This window comes from Aulostomus chinensis, chromosome 21, assembly GCF_037954235.1.
Source record: "Aulostomus chinensis isolate RoL2024-O1b breed Wild chromosome 21, RoL_Achi_v1.0, whole genome shotgun sequence".
NCBI lineage: Eukaryota > Metazoa > Chordata > Actinopteri > Syngnathiformes > Aulostomidae > Aulostomus > Aulostomus chinensis.
Window position 1 is genome coordinate 1,096,500 of NC_141340.1, and position 23,169 is coordinate 1,119,668.

The window sequence follows — 23,169 nt, forward strand, 5'->3', positions numbered from 1 at the left end:
ATTTAGAGGGAAGGAAAAGAAAATGATCTACGCTGTGACCTGGATGTAACTTCAGTGATGTCATCGCTCTGCGGTTCGAGGACTGTGGAAGGTCCCGGCCCATCTGAAGCCAACTCGGCATGAGAAGAAACAATTGGTTTGGCCTCCTGTGAGGCCACCTCCCTCTTCAACAGGTCTGGAGCTCCAGAGACGGAGTGGATGATCTGTGCGATGGAGGCAAGAGGAGGGAGGTCTTTGAGGGCAGAGGAGGGTGAGGAGGAGGTGTTGGAGGCAGGTTTAGGGAGCAGAGGTTTGAGGCGCTGGGGTCGCGCAGAGCTGGTGATGGAGGTGGGGGGTGGGGTGGATCCAGAGGGGAACTGGTAGCAGCTGAGCTGGGGGGATGGGTGTAGAGCGGGTAGGGTGGTCGCCATCTTCTCCTCCTTAGACAGAGCGTGCTGCTGCTCTACGATGCTGCTGCCGCTCTGTTCCGTCTTGATCTCCCTCTTCTCTCCGGCACTCACCGGCTCCCTCCTCTGCCTCTTGCTGGGGATGGACAGATCAATGGGCTGGTCCAGGGGAGAGCAGTCAAAGCTAGGGGACACGCTCTCCAGTTTGACCCCAGGAGACCCCGCCAGGCCAACGGATCCACGACTTTTGGCGGAAAAATCCAGCGGCTGGTCCAGTTCTACAGGGTAAACCGCGTTCGCCAGCTCCTCAACCTTCACTGCTGGAACCGGAGGCTGACTGATCCCATTCAGCACCATCGGACTCACCGTGGCAGCACAAGCAGAGGCAGCAGTGGCAGCTGGCACGGCGGCCGGCTGGAGAGTGGCGATATGTTCCTCAATCTCCCGCTCCTGCACCTCAGGGTGCTGCTTCAGCAGGTGGTGGATGCAGTTGCGTTTGGCCAGGAATGCAGCGCCACAGCGCCGGCACTCAAATGGCTTTCTCTGGCAGCCATTGTGCGTGCGCAGGTGGATCTGAAGAGCCCGGTAGGTCTTCAGGTCCTCACCACAGAACTTACAAGTCGTCTCAGTCCCAGTGCAGCCAGTCTCGATGTCCTGGGTGGTTGTGGTGGCAGCAGCAACCGCCTGGGCGATGTTGGTGGAGAAGACGCACTTGATGTTCTTCTCTATGTCCTTCCTGGAGGTCTTGGCATGCTTCTTCCTGAGGTGGCGCTCACAGTTGGCCTTGACAGTGAAGGGGTAGTGGCAGACGCGGCAGACATATGGCCGCTCGCCACTGTGCGTCCGCAGATGTCGGATCAGCGTGGCCTTGTCTGGAGCCACGTAGTCGCAGATGTTGCACTTGTGAGGAAGGATGCCGAGGTGGAAGCGCATGTGAGCCTGCAGTACTCCTGAGAAGGAAAACACTTGGTTGCAGAAACGGCAAGGGAACGAACCTTTCACCGTGTTGTTCCCCAAGTTCCCCCCTTTGATTCCTGCTTTTCTCCCACTAAGCCCCGCCTCCTCATGTACAGCCGTGGTGGCTGCTGGAGGAGAATCCGACAAAGGCGTATGGGCATCTCCCATACACTCGGCTTCCATCTGCCCTCCGCTCCCAGCTGAAGAGGAGGATGAAGAGGATGACGAAGGTGTTTTGAAGAGAGATGGGTTGGGAGGCGGAAGGCTGGGGCTGATGCAGCCCAGTGAGGCCTGCTGGGAGCTCTGGAGAGGGGGTGGCGTTGTTGCAGTGAGGCTGGAGCGAGGGGTGATGGGAGGTTTGGGCTTTAATGGAGGCATCGCTTTTTGGTTCTGGACTTGACCTGGAGATGGAAAAAACACCCGACAATGATCAAGACCACGGCGGACATATCAGGACTTTAAGTGATTGATTCTTAAATTGATTGATTGTCTTGAAAAACCCTTCTTCAGACTCCACCCACCTTGACCTCCAGCAAATCCTGAAGCTTTTGCTAGAGGGGGGAGGGTCAGTCCCATCTGATTTGGTGCTGCAGCTGCCACTTTAAGGATCTGCTGGATGTCTGCCAGCTCCATAATCCCACCTCCCCCCGTCTCACAAGGCTTGATGCCGGATGAAGCAGCGCTGGCAGTGGCAGCGCCCCCGTCAGGCTGCAGGAGGAAGCCGGCCTGGAAGGGCTGCAGGGAGAGCAGGCTGAGGGCTTCTCTCTGAGAGAGGCCCTGTAAGGTGGAGGCAGAGCCGGAGGCATCCAGCAGTGGGATGCTGAGAGCTGTCAGCCCACCCACACCAAGCCCCAGAGTCAGGCCCAGACCCCCGGACAGGTAGGCCGAGGCTGGCTCCTGAGGCAGGCTGGAGCCCAGCGGCTCCACGTGGATCACCTTGATGCTGTCCAGGTGGGCCTGGTGGATCTCATCCTCCGTGGGACCAGAAGTCACCTGAGCAGGCAAGGAAAGACTCAGATACGAGTTTACTGTAAACACAACACGAGCAGCAGCCCAGAGCCAGAGACGTTAACACGACTGACGAGTGCAGTTGAACTAACTAGTTCTAACTAGTTGTACTAACAAACGTTTCCCAGTGGCGATCGGGCCTTTGACTTTCCTGTAGCGCCACCCTGAGGTTCATGGTTCTGATTCAGAGAGAAAGATGGCCACCTCAGCTTCACCTCTGTGGTTGCTTTGTTCGTTTGGTCAGAAATTACAGCTGGATTTTCACTGACAATAAACCAGGACGCGTCTTTGTCCTTGGAAGAACCGGCTAAGCTGAAGGGGTGAGCCAGACACGACGCCACCTTACCTTAGAAATGTGCTGCAGACCGAGCACATCCAGGAAGGAGGCCTGCTCAGAGCTGAAGACCTCCTTCGCATCTTCCTGGCCCCCATCAACGCCATTTTCTGTGCCTCCATTCTCTGTCTGTTCCTCTGTTTCCTCCACGCCAGCGGCGGCGGGTTCGTCACGGTGGCTGGTGGTTTTGTGGAGGTCCAGGGCAGAGCGAAGTGGGAATGCCTTGTCACAACACTCGCAGACAAAACGGTGAAACTTACTGATGCAGCGACGAAGGTTGGTCTCACACCAGACCTGCTCGGGGGCCAACACAGGTGATCAGTGACCACTGTTCTGAGTAGATCAGCAGCAGGTAAGTTGGAAATACAGCTGCAGAAAGTTACCTGAGCGATGTGGGCAAACTTCTTACAGGAGAAGTCGATGAAGGCCAGGTCGTTGAAGCCGGTGGGGATGGAGGGATTGTTCTGGATGAAGGGCCGGCCACTGGGGTCCTGCGGGAGGATCTTATGAACTCCGGCATTGTGACGCAACAAACCGCGATGAGTCCGGAAGGACAGACAGCAGAGGTCACACCTGAGAACATGAGGACGACATGGTCAACGTCTGGGCAAAGGACTGTCTGATGATGTCATAAACCTGTTCCAAGATGGCCTCCTCCAGTTTGATGCAGCTGAACTGCATTATAACAGTTTGGTTTTACTCAAGTATTCGTATCAGTACTCTGAAGTTACCACGCTAACTTTTCACCGCTGAGCTCTTTGAGTGGTGTGGAATCATTTTCGCCATCGTGCTTCAATTCATTAATAATTTCTCTGTAAAACACGTTCTAACACGTCTACGGAAACTTAAATAACATCAAACACACCGAAAACTTCACCTGGGAGAAAAAGCTTCGGAGTGTTTTGATCACCACTTTGTCCGCTGGATGCCGCCACGCTCACATGTATGGAGCAGACATGTGGCGGCGCCTGAGCGAGGGTGATAACCTCTGGCGGCGGCGCTGCTCCGGCTCTCATTGAGCACAGAGAGGACAACTGCTCAGTGTCTGCAACAGTCACACACTCTTATCACGTCCTGTGTGTGTGTGGGCGTGTAATCCCTCCACACACCTTTGCTGCAGGACTTTTGAGGGGGGAAAGTGAGCATGCGCGCGCACACACGCACACACACACACACACACACACACACACACACACACACTTGTCGAACTCTCCTACGACCTTTCAGATGTTTTACCTGAACGTGACTTGATGTTTTATAACTGTAAATATATCAATACACTAGAACACGGGTGCTCGTATGTACCTGCATACATGTGGTGGTTCTCAATCTCAAACTAAACTTTCTACTCCAATAAAGACTTTTAGGACATCAAATTGTTTCCCCTCCCTCCATCTCTCCCTCCCTCCATCTCTCCCTCTCCCCCTCACTCCATCTCCCCCTCACTCCATCTCTCCCTCTCCCCCTCACTCCATCTCCCCCTCCCTCCATCTCTCCCTCCATCTCCCCCTCACTCCATCTCCCTCTCCCCCTCACTCCATCTCCCCCTCCCTCCATCTCTCCCTCCATCTCCCCCTCACTCCATCTCCCTCTCCCCCTCACTCCATCTCCCCCTCCCTCCATCTCTCCCTCCATCTCCCCCTCCCTCCATCTCTCCCTCACTCCATCTCTCCCCCTCCCCCTCACTCCATCTCTCCCTCTCCCCCTCACTCCATCTCTCCCCCTCACTCCATCTCCCCCTCACTCCATCTCTCCCTCTCCCCCTCACTCCATCTCTCCATCTCCCCCTCACTCCATCTCTCCCTCACTCCATCTCTCCCTCTCCCCCTCACTCCATCTCCCCCTCACTCCATCTCTCCCTCTCCCCCTCACTCCATCTCTCCCCTCACCCCTCACTCCATCTCTCCCTCTCCCCCTCACTCCATCTCTCCCTCACTCCATCTCCCCCTCACTCCATCTCTCCCTCTCCCCCTCACTCCATCTCCCCCTCACTCCATCTCCCCCCTCTCCCTCCCTCCATCTCTCCCTCACTCCATCTCCCCCCTCTCCCTCCCTCCATCTCTCCCTCTCCCCCTCACTCCATCTCTCCCCCTCCCCCCTCTCCCTCCCTCCATCTCCCCCTCTCCCTCCCTCCATCTCCCCCTCTCCATCTCTCTCCCTCCCTCCATCTCCCCCTCTCCCTCCCTCCATCTCTCCCTCTCCCCCTCACTCCATCTCTCCCCCTCCCCCTCACTCCATCTCTCCCCCTCACCCTCACTCCATCTCTCCCCTCCCCCTCACTCCATCTCCCCCTCTCCCCCTCACTCCATCTCCCCCTCTCCATCTCTCTCCCTCCATCTCCCCCTCTCCATCTCTCTCCCTCCATCTCCCCCTCTCCATCTCTCTCCCTCCATCTCCCCCTCTCCATCTCTCTCCCTCCATCTCCCCCTCTCCATCTCTCTCCCTCCCTCCATCTCCCCCTCTCCCTCCCTCCATCTCTCCCCCTCTCCTCCCTCCATCTCTCCCCCTCTCCCTCCCTCCATCTCCCCCTCTCCCTCCCTCCCTCTCCCTCCCTCCATCTCCCCCTCTCCCTCCCTCCATCTCCCCCTCTCCCTCCCTCTATCTCCCCCTCTCCCTCCCTCCATCTCTCCCCCTCTCCCTCCCTCCATCTCTCCCCCTCTCCCTCCCTCCATCTCTCCCCCTCTCCCTCCCTCCATCTCTCCCCCTCTCCCCTCCCTCCATCTCCCCCTCTCCATCTCTCCCCCTCTCCCTCCCTCCATCTCTCCCCCTCTCCCTCCCTCCATCTCCCCCTCTCCCTCCCTCCCTCTCCCTCCCTCCATCTCCCCTCTCCCTCCCTCCATCTCCCCCTCTCCCTCCCTCCATCTCTCCCCCTCTCCCTCCCTCCATCTCTCCCCCTCTCCCTCCCTCCATCTCTCCCTCTCCATCTCTCCCCTCTCCATCTCTCCCCCTCTCCCTCCCTCCATCTCTCCCCCTCTCCCTCCCTCCATCTCTCCCCCTCTCCCTCCCTCCATCTCTCCCCCTCTCCCTCCCTCCATCTTTCCCCCTCTCCATCTCTCCCCCTCTCCCTCCCTCCATCTCTCCCCCTCTCCCTCCCTCCATCTCTCCCCCTCTCCCTCCCTCCATCTCTCCCCCTCTCCATCTCTCCCCCTCTCCCTCCCTCCATCTCTCCCTCTCCATCTCTCCCCCTCTCCCTCCCTCCATCTCTCCCTCTCCATCTCTCCCCCTCTCCCTCCCTCCATCTCTCCCTCTCCATCTCTCCCCCTCTCCCTCCCTCCATCTCTCCCTCTCCATCTCTCCCCCTCTCCCTCCCTCCATCTCTCCCTCTCCATCTCTCCCCCTCTCCCTCCCTCCATCTCTCCCTATCCTCTTACAGGCTGATTAAGGAGGATTTGCAGCTAAATATTCCTTCCTTCCTCCCTAACAAGCTCAGCGCTGCCTGCTGCCATCTCCCTCTCTCTCTCTCCCTGTCTCCCTCTCTCTCTCTCTCTCCCTCTCTCTCTCTTCCATCCTATTCACGTTTGTCTGTCTGTTCTTTCTTGTCTCCTCCTCCTTTTTCCTCTCCTCTCTCAATCTCCTTTATGTCTTTTCATTTCTTTCCAGCTCCTCTTGTCTCCCTCCATCTCTTCTCCCGAGAATGAAGCACACTAACTGGAGAAAACTTTGTGTGTGTGTGTGTGTGTGTGTGAAGATGGAGTTCATTCTGTGTTGTGTCACTATGGAGACAGACAGTGCCATTCATGAGGAGGGTAGGGGTGGCATCATGGCAACAGGGGCCCGACCAAGTACTGCCTTAAGCCCCCCCCCACACACACTGATAGCCCCAACCACCCATCTGTCTTCCCCCTAGTGACCACCTTCCTTACGCCATTCATGGCTCCTCCCCCAACCCTTCCCTCCATGTTTGGTAATAACTGCAGAACCACAGACATTCAGCAGTGCTCAGTAACGTTAGTGCTGCAGGGCATCATGGGAGTTGTGCGGTGTGTACCTGAGTGCGGTGTCGGGGTGTGTGTCCATGTGTGCGTCCAGCTCCAGTCTAGTGCTGCAGGTCTTGAAGCAGATCGGACAAGGCAGCAGTTCCTCCTCCCCCCCTCGGGCCACCGCTGCCTCGTCCAGCGCTGCGTCTTCCACCACCTGCACAGTGACATCACCATTAGTCACGACCCCCACCGTTACAGCGTCTTCAACCGCAGGTGCAAGGAAACATACGGCTACCTTCTTGCAGGGCGGTTCCTCCCTGAGCTCATCCTCTAGGCCTTGCCTTCGCTTCACAGACGGGCGGCGGCGTTTGGTGGGCGAGGGCGGGCTGATGGGGAGCAGGCCGCTGCCCGGGTCCTTCTCGTGGATCTTCATGTGTCTGAGGCAAACGAGAAGTGTTTGGTCATTTAAAGCTTTCCCACTTCCACTGGTGAGAGCTCGGACTGAGATTCCGAAAACAAACGGCGCCGCAAACGACTTGCGAGTCATCACCAGCCGTGACACGTCACCTGTTTGGAGGATTCATTTATGTTGATCTGCCAGCAGCCAGTGAGGCCTGAGGGTGGAGCTCTGAGCTCACCGCAAAACTGATGGGCCTCAGTCGTTAAATGGTCTCAACCCCTTTCTTAGCCCTCAGTTTTGTCTTACAGGCCGGAAGCAACACCTGACGTCTCTCTAACTCCGCCTCCTGATCACGTACACAGACAGACATCCGGGGGAGGAGCTTCCTTTCTGTAAGACGACACTGAGAATGAATGAGTCCTCAGGTACATGAGAACAAATGAAAACATAAATTTTTGGGAGATTAAGACTCCGCCCCTGAAGCTCCGCCTCCAGCACGGCCCACTGCTTTATCTCTTCAGTGTATTTTGCTGAAATGAGAGAGAGAACATTCGTCCATCAATCCCTCCTCCTTCCCTTCCCCAAGTCCCCCTCATCCGTTCATTACTCCACCTCCCCAACTCACTATGAGTCAAACAGTAAAATGTCTTTCAAAGACAGCTGGAGGACCGTTTCTCTAGGACCGCAAGATTAAAGTCAGATCAGACAGATGGTCTTGATGCAGCCTGCAGGGGAGAGGAGAGGACACATGAAAGGAGACAGGAGAGGACACATGAGAGGAGACAGGAGAGGACACATGAGAGGAGACAGGAGAGGACACATGAAAGGAGACAGGAGAGGACACATGAGAGGAGACATGAAAGGAGACAGGAGAGGACACATGAAAGGAGACAGGAGAGGAGACAGGAGAGGACACATGAAAGGAGACAGGAGAGGACACATGAGAGGAGACAGGAGAGGAGGTGCTGAGTATCTATTAATAGACTGACAGGCAGCAGGATGGACGCCCATAACAGGTCTTGACAGAGACTGGTCCAGCTGATACAGCACCAGCTGACAGGAAGCTGTATAATGACCAATAAGGTGAGAGAGGAGGAGGAGGATGGGGGTTCTTTTTTTTTGGGGGGGGGGGTCTCAACCTACACTCCAACCCCTAGCATCAGCCAATCAGAGGCCAGGAAAGATGCCATGTCAGCAGTCACACAATCCTGCTGTATTTGTGTGTTATCTAACAGCCGTGTAGCTCCCTCAAACACACACACACACACACACACACACAGCTGAGAGTCACATGACTACAATTCAGGTCACCACCCAAACAACAGAAACATGTCAATGAACAGTGCAACTCTGTATTAGAGGCACTTGGAGACGCGGTGATTGATCGATTATTGGTTTTATGGGATGGCTCCTGGCTCTACTGCACTCAGGACTGGTTGGAGTTCTTCCTACCTCTGGTAACCTTACTTGTTGCTATGGTAGCACAGGATTTTAAAGTGACCTTAACAGAGAGTGAGTCCAGGATGAGGGAGGGTTAATTTAAAATGCAGATGAAAGTGGGAACTCTGCTCCTGAGCGCCCTCTGGTGGCTGAGTAGAGGCGCTTCCCTGTCCTCTACCAGCTGATGGGAGTCCAAGTGCTTCTCTGACTTCAGCAGAGAACCCATCACTCACTCGCCGACTTTTTCCCCTTCGTTTTTCCGTCCATCGCCTCCTCCCTCCCTCCCCCTCCCTCCTGCTGCCCCCCGCCAGCTGAGGACAGTTGAGTAGGACAATCTCACATTTCAAAGGATGCTCTGCTGTGAAATGGATCCCCCCCCACTCAAACAGCCCTTTATTTTCCATCAGAAAAAAAGCAGCTCCACATGCAGTTCTCCTCTCCCTCCCGTCCTCCTCCTCTCCCTCTGTCCTCCCTCTTCCCCTCCCTCCGTCCGTCCTCTCTCTTCTCCCTCTCTCCCTCCTCCTCCCCTCCCTCCCTCTCTCCCTGGATTCTGAGGAGATGATGCAACCCTTTCCAGGGTGTGTTGATGGACCTCAGCATCCTGCTGGTCCCGCTGTAGCCTGCAGGAGGCCGCAGCCACGCTCACGAACCAGACCGCCATCGATGACTTCCTGCTTCTCCCCGTGCAGGACGCTCCACTTATCCCCTCATCTCTTTAACCCTTTGACTCCAAACCCTTTGTGAGCATCCCTGTGTCTCCATGGCAGCAGCAACAACTTGAGCAGACGCCAAACATCAGTTCTGATGGACCGACGAGTCGACCGCGTCAGACAGGAGGGTTAGTGGAGGGACCAGAGGACTCGTTTGTCTCAATTTTGTCCAAATCCTGAAGGAACCATTGAATCGTTTCCATCTGAGCTCAGACCCATGTGACCTGAGTCTTGGTCATGTGACCATCACTCTACATCTGCCTTGAGGAAGTTAATAGCAGCTTCCTGATGTTTGCACTCGGACGGACATAGAAAGATGACGTACATTTTGAGGGGCGGAGCTTGTTCCCTGGTGTATGAATATCATGTGTAGGCGGCGGCGTCTCACAGTGCTTCAATTATCACATTACTACCATCACAACACTGCAGCCGTGTAGTTCTACTCTTATTGAGTCGTCATTTTATAAAGTACAATATTTGTACATGAACTTGAGCCATGACTACAAAACAAGTACAGTTTTACTTTGAAACATTTCTGGTTATCGCTTGTTTGTTAACTCCAGCGTCGACACAACTACAATACAACTGTCCTCTCAGAGGGGGGTGTCTGTGTGTGTGTGTGCATGTGTCTTTGTGTGCGTGTGTCTTTGTGTGTGCGTGTCTTTGTGCGTGTGTCTCTTTGTGCGTGTGTCTCTTTGTGCATGTGTCTTTGTGCGTGTCTCTTTGTGCGTGTGTCTCTTTGTGCATGTGTCTTTGTGCGTGTGTCTCTTTGTGCGTGTGTGTGTGTCTCAGCCTACTCTCATTCCATCAGCCCACCTCCTCATTCCTTCACTGTGACTTGGAGTCTCATGAGCTTTCATATTTGGAGTAAAACTTTAAACCCAGAACCTTTCAGAGTACTAGTACTTCCTTATAGTTCATTTGTAATTATTTTACCCACATGGACGTAAATATGCCCACATATTTGTCTCACATTACAAAAAGAAATCCAACAAATTAAATGAGGGATAAAACCTGAATTGGAATAAGAAAAATGCCTCCAAGATGAATCATGAGCCGGCGTTTCTGAGGCTCCCAGGAGCTGCAAGTCAAGAGTCGAGACAGGAGCAACATCAGGCTGGGAGAAGGGGAGCCCTGATGCAAACATCCTGCAGGTCCAACCTCTGACGCCGACGCACCACAGCGACGCCGCGGCGTCAAACTCAACGACTCTCTGAGACTCGCCTGAGCGTCTCTGGTGACGTGATGTCAGAAGCTCCTCTAACGCCCAAACACGTCCTCATCCCACCGAAGGGTTAATCAGCTCAGATGGTGTCAACTAACGGTTTGAGATGAAGGCATTAATTCATGTGTAACACACACACACGCAGACACACACACACACACACAGACACAGACACACACACGCACACGCAGACACACACACGCACACAAAGACACACACACACACAGACACACACGCACACAAAGACACAGACACACACACACGCACACAAAGACACAGACACACACACACACACACAAAGACACAGACACACACACACACACACACACAAAGACACAGACACACACACACGCAGACACACACACACACACACACACACAAAGACACAGACACACACACACACATACACACACACACAAAGACACAGACAAACACACATCTGCTGGGACCGTTGGATCTCACATCTGAGGCTGGACTTCACTGATAATTGATGGGCGTTGTTCAGAGTGTGTGTGTTTGTGTGCGCGCACACGTGTACGAGTGAGATGGGGGCAGATGGTTTAAAAACCTACTTCCTGTTTAAACCCCCCTACCGCACACATACTCACACACACACACAACCAGTTGGGGTGGGTGCTGTATGACTGCAAGCCGGGTTAATTGCGAACTTCCTGTTCCTGAGGTCACATGACACGTGTGCGTGTGTGTGTGTGTGTCCAGCAGGTACACACCAACTCCACACTGATGTGTGCAGCTTCTTCATTCACTGCACTGGAGGAGGTCAGAGGTCACTCACTGTACGTTTAATGTTCAACTTTATTAACCAGTTGATGTTCAAACACACTACGCTGCAATGACAGACCTCTGAGCCACCGGGGGGCAGCAGAAACAAGCTGCATGGCCGTCAGATGGAGGAGGAGCCAATGACATCATCACGGTACCTCATGAATGTGGGAGGGGGGTCGTACCTGTGCATGTTGCCGTTGGTGGTGAAGGTCTGACCACAGATGTTACACTTGTAGGGTCTCTCGCCGCTGTGCACCAGCATGTGTCTGTCCAGGGACGACGCCGAGCTCAGGCATTTCCCACAGATGCTGCAGGAGTGGTCCGTTGCGCCGGTGTCGGCGTTGTGCTGCGGCCGCCAAAAACATCCACTTACACAAAAGCAGCAAAATGGCGCCACCACACTTGTTAGCTTACAATCATACGGAATGTGACATTATCAGAGACCTGAACCTTTTGATCTGTTTTCCTTGAGTACAAAAACTTCATGTAATATAAACTTGCTTTTATACAGAAAATATAAACGTCAGTAATATCAGTTATCGGCGAAGTGAGCAGTAAACATGCGTACGTCTGCTATCTGCAAGAAACTCCGATGTGGTGACATCACACCCCCCTGCCTCCCCTCATGTGGTTCTGCTGCTACTTCCTGAATCAAAATCTTCATTTTAGGATTTCAAAATAAAGCTGAGGTTCTTCATGTGCGGGGACGTTACCTGGCGGATGTGCATGGTCAGCTGGTGTTGAGTCTGGCAGCTCTTGTCACACAGTGGACAGATGTAGGCGGAGCTATCCTCTTTGGCGTCCTGGTGAAGATGACACACGAACGTGTTCAGACAACAAACATCAGGACTATATCTACCGCAGGAATGACTATAAACAGCAGATGACATCACATTTATCTAAGGCTTCACAGGATGACATCATGACCAATGTTTGGATGTCAACTGATCCCTCACACACACACACACACACACACACACACACGCTCAAACAGCCAGGGAAACACGGCTTCCCTTTCCTGACTCAGCCACAGGAAGTGATGAGGCAGTCTGGAATGCTGCAGTGCATGATGGGAGGGGAGAGGTGAGCAAAGTACCACAATAATGAGGTCATCAAGGGGAGGAGACATGGAGATGGGGAGAGGCAACAAGAGATGAAACAAGGAGAGGAAACGAGGAGACGAGGTTACCTGGTTGCGTCGTGCATTGCGGCTGGGCGGAGCTCTCATAGCTGATGTCGGCGTCTTGCTGGGGGAGGGGCTTGAAGCAGGAAGGACAAGGATCAGACATTGTCATGACAACATCAGCTTATACACAGTAAATGCCACATTTCAAAGCCTTTAAGGGCCATCACAACATTCAAAACTGAAAACTTTATTGAAAGTTTCAGTTTTCCTAGCATCAGCTGGACTGTTCCAGCCAGCCTGCCGGTGGTTCTCATCCTCACACTCAGAGCTGAGCGCTGGTACCTTCACTGACTTGGACCTGAAGACGCCTTTGGATTAGAGGCCAACATCTTCAAGAGAACTGAACCAGTCCAGATCCCTACCACTCAGTGCTGAAGCGGTACCAGGATCTGGAGGACTGGCGCCCTGCTCTGACAGCTGCACTGGGACTAACGGGGGAGAAGAACTCTCCCAGAATGATTTTACAGAGGTCAACTCACCTCGGGGAGGGGCCGGCGGACGAGTGGCCTGAAGTCACTCCACTTCCTCCTTCTCCTCCCCCATTTATGGTCCCCGCTGCTGACATCACAGCTGACATCATGGCGTTGATAGAGGACAAGTCCCCTCCTCCCTCAGCTCCTCCTCCTCGATCTCCGTTCTGTAGCTTCTCTCCTGTGCTGGCTGCTGCCACTCCTTCCATCACTCCATTGATCGCTGATGGAAGGAAAGAAGCTTGACGACTTCATGTATAAATGTTTTACACCGGGATAATTGAGGACCATCTAAGACGGGAGGCGGCCCGGTGGAGCAGCGGTCAGCACTGTGGCCTGTGAGTCTCCATGTTCTCCCTGTTCCTGCTGGGTTCTCTCTGGTACTCCAGCTTCCTCCACAGTCCAAAGACATCAAGAGGGACCAGGTTAATCCAGACTCTAAATTGACCGTAGGCGTGGCTGGGAGAGCCAATGGTTGTCTGTCTCTATGTGTTGGCCCTGCCATGGACTGGTGACCTGTCCAGGGGGAAGGCTGCTGGGATAGGCTCCACCCCCACCACCCTTAAGCCTGGTTTATGCTTCTACGTCATGGCGACGCCGTACCTACGCTGTCGATGCAGACCTCTACGAGGACCCTACACCGTAGCCTGACGCATCGTGACGTGAACGTCCAGGACTGTGATTGGTCCGCTCACAGGAGGTCGCCGAATGCATGAAGAGGTGGAAGAACCTCTGCGACAAATGTGTGCGTCTCCGGGAGAAAATGGCCTCAAGAAGCCATGTTTGTAGTGTTCAAAGTTGACAGTTTGATTCATGAAAGCCAACAGTCGTTCAAAGAAAAGCACTGGACTTTCAGTTGGAAATAGTTTTCTTTTGGAATCCGACAAGAGCCCCCGAAACCATATGAAGACACAGCCACACCCCCTAGCGGCTGGGCTGTGAATTGCAGTGCAACGCGTTCCCTCGACGCAGAACTATAAATGCTCAATGACGCCTTCGGGTCTACGCCGCAACGCAGAAGCATAAACCAGGCTTAAGCAGGATAAGAGGAAAAAAATGGACGGATCCAAAATGGTAACTATGGCCAGCATTCATGTACCTTTGAGGTTAATGTGGGTTTTCTCCTCCGTTGGCTCCGCCTCTTCCTTCTTCAGCACAGAGGAAGCTCCTCCCTCTTCTTGAGGCTCCTCTGTAGTGTTTTCCATGATTGCTGGAAAATTCACACACACAGAAGATAAACACAACGAACTGACTCAAGAGGGGAGTAGAGATCCTGGGCTCAAACGTCACCAAAATCAGTTTTTAGCCGTGTGTCAGTTTTAACAGAGACTGAAGCTCCTCAAAGATCAGGTAGAAGCTGAATTCCACTTGTCTTAAAGGGAATTAAACACGTGAATTCCGAACATTGATAATATTCTTAAAACATTGTTTTGTTCTAATAATTGAAACAAATGTGTTTGATCATTTTCATGTCCCTCTGTAGACGAGGACATCATTGGGATTCTGACCAGTGACATAAACACCAGGGGTCTGAGTGCCAATACCTCGATTAGAAACATAGTTTTAATGTTGTTTTTCAAACTGATTGAAATTTTCTTTGTCCCAATTACAAATTTCATGCAAATTGTATGATCCTTTGTTCTTCAAAAAATCTAGCGGATCAGCTGAGAAAAAGCCGATTAAAAGAACAGGAAACAACAGCAGCACAGGTACAGAACCGCATGTTCCAGTATCCCACAGGAACATTCAGAGAGAACGTCTATGCTGTGAAAAGCATCTGATTATAACTTTTAATCTGAAGATGAAATGACACGTTTAACTGAAACAAGAAGACGGGTTGTGCCCATCCTCCTTTTTTGGTTTATTTTATTTTGAAGGTGGCTGGAGTGGTGGCTGCCACGACCTTTGATCTACACGAGCAGCTTGGCTCAGCGCCGACTGGACAAGAGGGGACACCATGAAGGTTTACAATCGCAACACCTGTCTCCCCAGTTGACCCTCGACAGAGACAGCAGAGGAAAGAGACACACGAGTAGGAAAGACAAAAACTATAGAAGAAGATGGAGGGATGAGGATGGAGGAGGAGCAGAGAAATGAGGAGGGTGTTCACGAAGAGGGGAGGAGAAGAAGAAATGATTTCTGTTTCCTGTTTAGCTACCCCCACAGGAAGACGCTCTCCAGAGCTGGCTACTTCCTCTTCCAGCAGTGTGTGTGTGTGTGTGTGTGTGTGTGTGTGTGTGTGTGTGAGACAGAAAGAGAGAGAGAGAGAGAGACATTCCATGTTTTAAGAAGAATGGCAAGACAAAAGCAGCTGAACATGCAAAAATATAATGAAAGATGCTGCAGGAGAAGAAAAATATGTTTCAGATCTGAAACTAGTTTCCTCCTGAACTCTGTCTCTGTTCGGTCATTCTAAAGTCCCATGTCTCCACGGCAACAGCAATCCGGACAGCGGGGCACAGCTGTGATGCCAGAAATCCTCACAAACGAATCAACGTATCAACAACAGTCCGAGTGTCCATCAGCGTCTTCAAGACTGAAACACAGTACTGATCTGTGTCCAGCCTCCAACTGTTGGCTGTTTATCACATCCTGAAACCTGTGCTGCATTAGGGAGCTGAGACCCAGGCTAGTTAGCTTAGCACAATGACTGGTAGTGGGTGGGAAGTGTTAGCGTAGCTGCGTCTCTGCCTGCATTAATATCAGGAGGGTTGTGTGTAACCTTGGTGATGAATACCAGTTTAACATGAGGAGACGTTGTAGTGGTAGAATCAGACACGTAGCCGGAACTACTTTCCTGACTGGGCGCAGTGATTTGACGCAGCACCTCCAAAGCTCCACTGGAACTTGGGTCAACAGAACCAAAGGTTTGTTGAGGACTAGAAGAGCGACTGCTGCTACTGATGATGATGAGGAGGAGGAGGATTCCTGCTGGACACACCAGCATCCTGGACCTGAGCTAGCTGATGCTAACACTTCCCACCCACTACCAGTCATTGGGCTAAGCTAACTAGCCTGGACCTGAGCTAGCTGATGCCAAAACTTCACACCCACTACCAGCCATTGTGCTAAGCTAATTAGCCTGGACCTGCGCTAGCTGATGCTAACACTTCCCACGGACTACCAGCCATTGTGCTAAGCTAACTAGCCTGGACCTGAGCTAGCTGATGCTAACACTACTCACCCACTACCAGCCATTGTGCTAAGCTAACTAGCCTGGACCTGCGCTAGCTGATGCTAACACTACTCACCCACTACTAGCCATTGTGCTAAGCTAACTAGCCTGGACCTGCGCTAGCTGATGCTAACACTTCCCACCTACTACCAGCCATTGTGCTAAGCTAACTAGCCTGGACCTGAGCTAGCTGATGCTAACACTACTCACCCACTACCAGCCATTGTGCTAAGCTAACTATGCTGGGTTTCAGGTCCCTAGGAGCGTCTCTGTCTTCTCGTCTGACTCTTGTGATGATGGACAGCAACAGACTTTCCCTCAAAGTGGGCCACTTCTTTCAAGGGGACATTTCCATCACATATCATGATTTGATATTTCAATTTTGTTATTTTCTGAAGCAGAAGCGTTTGTCCTGCATGATTCACTCACTGTCAAAAAGATGAGAGTCTGATGTTACAGCTTCTGGCAGTGATTAATTAGTTTCATTTTCTGAAGAAAAGTTTGCTTTTCTAAACACAACAGCAGGGTTTTGTAGTTTAATTAAAGGTACAAATCTATGAGTAAAAATGGACTTTGAAATGGAAATGTGTCAAATGTGTTTATATTGGATTATGTTACTTTAAGATTATTAAAATGTGAAGAAATTAATGAGAAAACTGAGGAATAAGAGATGCAGAAATGAAAGAGTCAAGGAGGAAGGAAGGATGAAGAGGATGAGTGGAGCTCTGCAACTGACTGGTGACAACTGGCAGTGTGTGTGTGTGCGCACACGTGTTGTGTTTCCACTGACCTGCTTGTATCACTGACATGACACACTGTAACATGGCCGAGGCAGGTGCACACACGAGCGCATGCACGCACACGCACGCACGCACCTCTGAAGCCTCCAGATTGTTTTTTACATTAGCATCATTCGTCTTCAGCCACACACACACACACACACACACACACACACACACACACACACACACACACACACACACATACACACACACACTGTGATTGGCTGACAAAGTGCTCAGGCAGCACTTTTTACAGCCGGCTGAAACGAACGGCAACAGATGGCTGCAAGGAGGGGTGGGGGATGTAGGAGGGATGGCGAGGAGAGAAAAACAGAGGTTAGATGTGAAGACGGGATGGCGAGGAGAGTGGAATGAATAGAAAAAAGGCAGAAAAATGTCCTCTTTTTCAAAAAATGTTCCAGTGACCTTTGACCTCCTTTATATCATCTGTCATTTTCAGAGTCCCCATCACCAAAGATCTTGCACTGACAAGAAGAGAAAGCTAATTGCTCATCAAAGTGCAGCAGCCACCATTTTGGATCGAGGAACTTAGGACACAAACAGCCGATTTATGCGTTGATCTACAAAACTAAAATGATAAAAAAAACAGTCTCGAACACTTGAGAGCACTCGAGTACGTAAACAGACGTTTCTGGACAGTTCAGCTCTTCTTAGCTGTCAGGCTATTAGCTTCAAGCTAAATATACATGGCTGGCTCTTTCTGCTCTCTGGATTAACAAAGTGCGAGTCCCCAAAAGACAAACACACGTTTTAGGAGGAGTTTCTCTTTAAGGCCTCCATACGTGATGTTGCATGAGATGTCAAGACGCAGAAATCAGAATTAGATGCCCGAAAGGTAATTTCAGCGTTAGACAGTTCCATTAATTTTTCAAAATTCTGAACTAATTTATACCAAACTTCTGAGTGGTCCTGAATGCATCGATAGTCAAAGTCGATAAGTACCCATCAATCAATGATCAAACCAAAGCAATATGTGTGTGTATGCATGTGTGTGTTTCTGGCAACACTGAAGATGTACGTTTGTAGATGAGTTCACTGCAACGGCTGATGTTACTGCACGTGTGTGTGTGTGTGTGTGTGTGTGTGTGTGTGTGTGTGAGTGGGACTGTGACAGAAATGTTGCGTTGCGCCAGACTGCAGCAGACCTTCTGACCTCCTCTTTCTTAAAACTCAGTTTAACTTGCAATGCATTCAAATAAAAACACAACTGAATCAAAACACAAATCCATCTTGCTTAGCTAGCTTCCCATCCAAAGGTCAAAGGTCAGCTCATTTACTGGCATAAACGTCCTGCAGTGAGGCACCTGTGTGAGGACATAAGCCTTTGACAGGAGGAGTCACTGGTGAAGAGATGGATGGACGTTTGCTGTCACCTGAAACCTAAATCTGGTGTTTGAATCATGTCTCTTAGAAATGATTTTGACTCTTGCTAGCAGAGGAAGTAGCTAACTAGCATACTTTAGAAGTTCTGATTCACTAAAGTACCAATATGTAGCACACAGTCAGAACCAGCTAGTGAGCAACTTAGCATTGAGGCTACATCAAATGTTTTTATGGTTAAGAAGTAAGCGCAGGTGTTCTCGCTCCAACCGTGAGAGCTGGGTGGGCAATGGTAGCATCCTGGTCGATGTTAACAGAGTTCAGATTTAACAAGCACTCAAGAAGCTGCATTAGTTTTTGGTGCGCTAATTTGCATGAGCATAGCTAGCAAAGTTCTGGGTGTTAGCCTGGTCAGTATCCTCAGAGGTCGTGAAGACGTGAAGTCACGGACTTATTCAGTGCAGGGTGACACTCAAAGAAGCTCTTGACAGTTTGTTGGCTAAATAATGTTTGTTGCTCTGGATGTCATGACTGCTGATAAACCTCTAAGTAACAATTTTTAATATTTAGAAAGCTGAATTTTCTGTAAATACTGTTATCCCAGCACGCATCTCTAACCATGAAATGTGTGTACTGTGCCAGCAAGACAGTTAGCAGCCTAATAAAGCCTGATTTATGCCTCTGCGTTGTGGCGACGCCGTACCTACGCCGTACCTACGCCGTACCTACGCCGTACCTACGCCGTCAACGCAGACCCCTACGCCGTAGCCCGACGTGCACCTCCAAAAAGTCCTGACCACGCGTCGCGTCGACGCGTAGTGACGTGAACGTCAACGGACTGTGATTGGTACGCACACACGACGTTTCCGGTTCAGCACAACAACACCGCCATTTTTTAAGTTTCTGTGGTGAGAGCAACACGCAAAAATAAAAATGGACCAAGCCGAAGAAAGAGTTATCGAGGAGGTTCGCAGGTATGACCACCTTTACAACTTCCATTGTTGTCTGTGTCTCTGACCCATGTGCTATGACCGGAAGAAAACTAAGGAATTCGACAAGAGTCCCCCAAAACCATACGAAGATAAAGCCACACCCCTCTAGTGGCTTGGCGGTGAATTACAGAGCAACGCGTTCCCTCGACGCAGAACTATAAATGCACAATGACGACGTAGGGGCTACGGCGTAGGTACGGCGTCGCCACGACGCAGAAGCATAAATCAGGCTTTAGCCAGCTAGCATCATAACATCGTAACGTGAGGCAGAGAGCCCAACTGACAAATCTAACACCTGCTGCGAAAAGCAAACAGTCGAACTCTTCTTCTTTTCCCCTTTTAAAATGTATATCACCCTCTTAATGCGTGCGTGCGTGTGGGGGGTGGGGTGAGGGGGCAGCTAACCGTCTGGGTTTAGCATTCCGAGATGTGAGGGAAGAAGAGATGGAGAGGGAGATAAATGGAGGAGTGGGGGGACAACAGGACCCGGTGACCATATGTTGCCTATTTATTGCCTCCTAACTGTCAGTCTGCCTCTTCCTACCTTGTTCTCCATCTCCTACAGGAAACCACATTCCTTTAAATGGTCATCCAGGTATTCAACCAGTGCCCCTTCACCAAAATCTTATATTTGTGACCTGCTTATTCCTTGTGAGCCTGATTGCTAACTGAGATCCTCCTTGGGGTTCCAAAAACTCGCCTGGTCACTAAGGGTGACCCGGCCTTTCTGCATGAGCCCTAAACCGTGGAACTCCCGGAGGCCTCAGGCAAGCAGACTCAGTGTCCTCTTTTAAATCTCTTCTGAAGACTCACTTTTACTGTTTGGCTTTTTCTTTATAGTTGATATTCTTCATTTTTACCATTGTTCTTATTATTGCCCTTGTATTTGATCTGTTTTATTGTTAAGCACTGTGGAACTTGTTTTTGAAAAGTCCTATATAAATAAAGTTATTATTATTATTATTATTAAAATCTCTAGTGTAATGACAGCAAATTACCCACAAAACTAGTTTGTTCTGGTTAGTAAGTTCTGGTTCAACCATCTGATGCTACTCAAGTACTTTATTAAGTGAGCAGGTTTTCTCGCAACTGGACATTCAACTGTGCACCACCACAGAAAAGTACTTGAACTAGCATCTGAAGCTAGTTAGCTTTTTGAGCCGTTTTCGTTGCCCTGCTAGAGATAAGGCTAGTTTGATCAAACTGGCTGTTTAAATATTTTCGCTAATAAAGCTTTTCAGAAAACTAGATTATGAGTTTTTTGCCAACTGTATTCACCAGTTTGAAGTCTACAATAAAAGCTCCGACCTTGGGGATGTTGACTCTGGCTACATTTATGCTAACCTCTCATTCAAGGGACGTTGAAATGCAGTGAATGTGGTGTAAATAAAGTACGTGGCAGCTAAAACTAATTAGCCTCAGACAGGGATTCTAATACTGTTGCAAACTCTGCTATTTTGCAGACAGGACCATTTTACAGAGGTTTAAACATTTTTACTAATTACAACGGCCTGTTGCAGCTCTGAGGATATCAGCTGTGCTGGTGTTTATGCTCGACGTGCAACAGCGTCTTGCTAACTTCAAATCCAGCACCAGAGCTTTCTGACAATGAACCAAAATGGCTGCCCGTGAAGGATTCAACCCTACATAAAATAAAAGTAATATGCTGCTTGATGCAAGTGTTTTTGTTACTTCGTTCCGAGACACAGAAATGTTTGTTTCCAGCCTGCTGCGACTGCCGAGACCCCCTCACTTTCCCATCTTTGTTTGTTTACACTGATCCAAACAAAGTCCATGAGACGGTGCGTCAGTATCTGGAACAACAACAACAACAACAACAACAACAGGTATTCACCCACTCAACACCGACTGTCCCTACGCCACCTTAACAGTCGTGCTTTTTCTACAGAATTGCAAGATGGAATAATTCTGCCTGCACCAGGCGGTATAAAAGGGCTTCTGTCTCCCAACACCGCCACAGGAAACTCGCCATCCGGGGAGTCACAGGAGATTACTTCCATCTTACACTCAGCTGCCATTTCCCATCCTCCACTGCTCCTCACTCACTGGTTCTTTCAACGCTCCAGTACTTGCCTCCTGAAAACTGGTAGAGAAGTATAAAGGCAGTTAAAAAAAAAAATGAGCAGGACAAACGCGTACTTGAGTACAATCCATGTATCCAGGTTCTCAAATTAAAAATACCACATATCAAATATTCAAGTATAATGAATACTTTCCATAACCTGCTACTAAGTCAAGCCATGTGATGCTAAATCAGTTTAACGTGCTACGGCACTTTTCTAACTTTTGAAAATTGGCTTTCCGGTGATTTTTATTGACTTTGTTTATTTTACTCTAAGTTTTCAGTATTTAGTTTTGTAAAAAGAATGTTTGTTTTTTTATAAAACAGTAAATGTAAATATAGCTTGTGTCCTGCTTGTAAAGTTGTAAAGTGCTGATTTGGGTGTTGATTGCCATGGCAACGAAGGACGCATCGAAGCCCCCAAGCCTTGGGGTCAGCCCTACATACGCTGCGCTACATTTGAATAACCGGCCGACTGACGTGGTTGAAGCTGGAGGGGGTTATTTGTGTTCTTGACTCCTACCAGCTCATGCGCTCCATCAGTTCCTCCTTTTAAAGTTGTCACTGCTGTTTCAGGGATTTCTATTCTTACATTGTGATCTTTGTCTCATTTTTCATGTGATTTTCAGCTTTTAATCTGTTTTGTTTTTGTTTCTATGTTGTCTCATTATTGTTAAGAACAGTGTTTTGACAGAAAAACCTCTGATTCCATCTCATGTGTGATGAGGGACAGCTTCACATTTGAAAGGCTGATGCCAGCAAATATTTGGCATTCCTGCAGGAAAGGGATCCTTCGATGTAGAACTAGTTGCAGCTCGACGTTGTGAAACTAAAAGTACACAAACGGGTGTGTCCACATGTTTCTGGCATCTCCATCTTCTGTGAATCTTAAACTAAGACGCTGAGTTTTACTCGGCTTCTAACTTCCTCTGCTCCTCCTCCTCCTCCTCCTCCTCCCTCCCTGTTGCATCATCTCGTCTCTTGGGCTCGTTCAGGTTGTTTTCTCTCCTCCGGCCTGGTTACAGATTGACTGGCCCCTGTGTGTGTGTGTGTGTGTGTGTGTGTGTGTGTGTGTGTGTGTGTGTGTGTGTGTGGAGTTTAGACCCGACGTGATAAAGTGTTGAGATAGCATCAGCAGCGTGTCAGCTCTACTGTACAGCATACCAGAGCCCAGAGGGGGGAGGGGAGAGTCCCAGCCAACCGCTGAGCAGCCCGACTGAGGAAAATGTCTGCCGGCTCTCAGCCAATCAGCACGTAGATTCCTCTACTCTCACTCTCTCCAACAAACAAACACACATTCATCTGTCTTCACTTGACACACACGTGACCCACAGTCCTATAATATCACGCTGATAGACTTCGCACATTCGTAAGCTTCTGGTGTTGCTACAACATTTATTTTTTTATGAGTTGGATATTTTGATGAAGATCCCCCCATTCAAGCCCCTGCAGGTAAATCTCTCCTCACGCAGACTGAGCGTGCTCCATGGGCTGAGAGGCTACTTCCTGTCAGCGCTCTGCTCATTTCAGCATGGATCAATAGTTTGATTGCGCGGATCTTCTAGTCTTCCCAACTGTTGAAGGCTCAGTGGACTGAACACTGTCGTCTCTCTCTGAGGCTGCGCGACGCTCAACACAACGATCTCAACCTCGATCCAATGTGATTTAATCACAATAAACCGATCCAACAATTCCAGTGACACCATCATGATGCTGCTTTGTCACACAAGACAGCAAGCACAACTTCTAAAAAGCTTGTTTTCTGAATGGAGTTTGACATTCCCAGTCGTTGCTGGTCAAAGCCAGTCGTCCCAACCTGAGTGCAAATGTGAGGATTTTAGAAAATGTGAAATCATTCATTTTTTACAAGCTATACCTCCGTCTCCACGGTAACACCTGAACCTGCACCAGGTTCGTATGCATTTCTTAATGTTTTGTTTTAACAAAGCGTCTTGAAAACTTTAGCATCACATG

The 23,169-nt window shown here is 50.2% G+C and overlaps 1 protein-coding gene across 5 annotated transcripts in view; it reads right to left on the reverse strand.

The window, feature by feature from the left end:
- The window catches only part of rreb1a (ras responsive element binding protein 1a), a 53,431-nt gene that overhangs the window by 3,286 nt on the left and 26,976 nt on the right, over positions 1–23,169 (reverse strand). For all 5 annotated transcript variants that reach the window (XM_086190714.1, XM_086190715.1, XM_086190713.1 and 2 more), the window contains 11 exons: positions 13,922–14,032; positions 12,832–13,045; positions 12,356–12,425; positions 11,880–11,969; positions 11,349–11,512; positions 6,901–7,042; positions 6,674–6,819; positions 3,069–3,258; positions 2,698–2,979; positions 1,865–2,336; positions 40–1,744 (listed from right to left, as the gene is read on the reverse strand). In XM_086190714.1, coding sequence (XP_086046840.1) covers positions 40–1,744; positions 1,865–2,336; positions 2,698–2,979; positions 3,069–3,258; positions 6,674–6,819; positions 6,901–7,042; positions 11,349–11,512; positions 11,880–11,969; positions 12,356–12,425; positions 12,832–13,045; positions 13,922–14,032 — 3,586 coding nt within the window. The remainder of the gene's footprint in view (positions 1–39; positions 1,745–1,864; positions 2,337–2,697; positions 2,980–3,068; positions 3,259–6,673; positions 6,820–6,900; positions 7,043–11,348; positions 11,513–11,879; positions 11,970–12,355; positions 12,426–12,831; positions 13,046–13,921; positions 14,033–23,169) is intronic.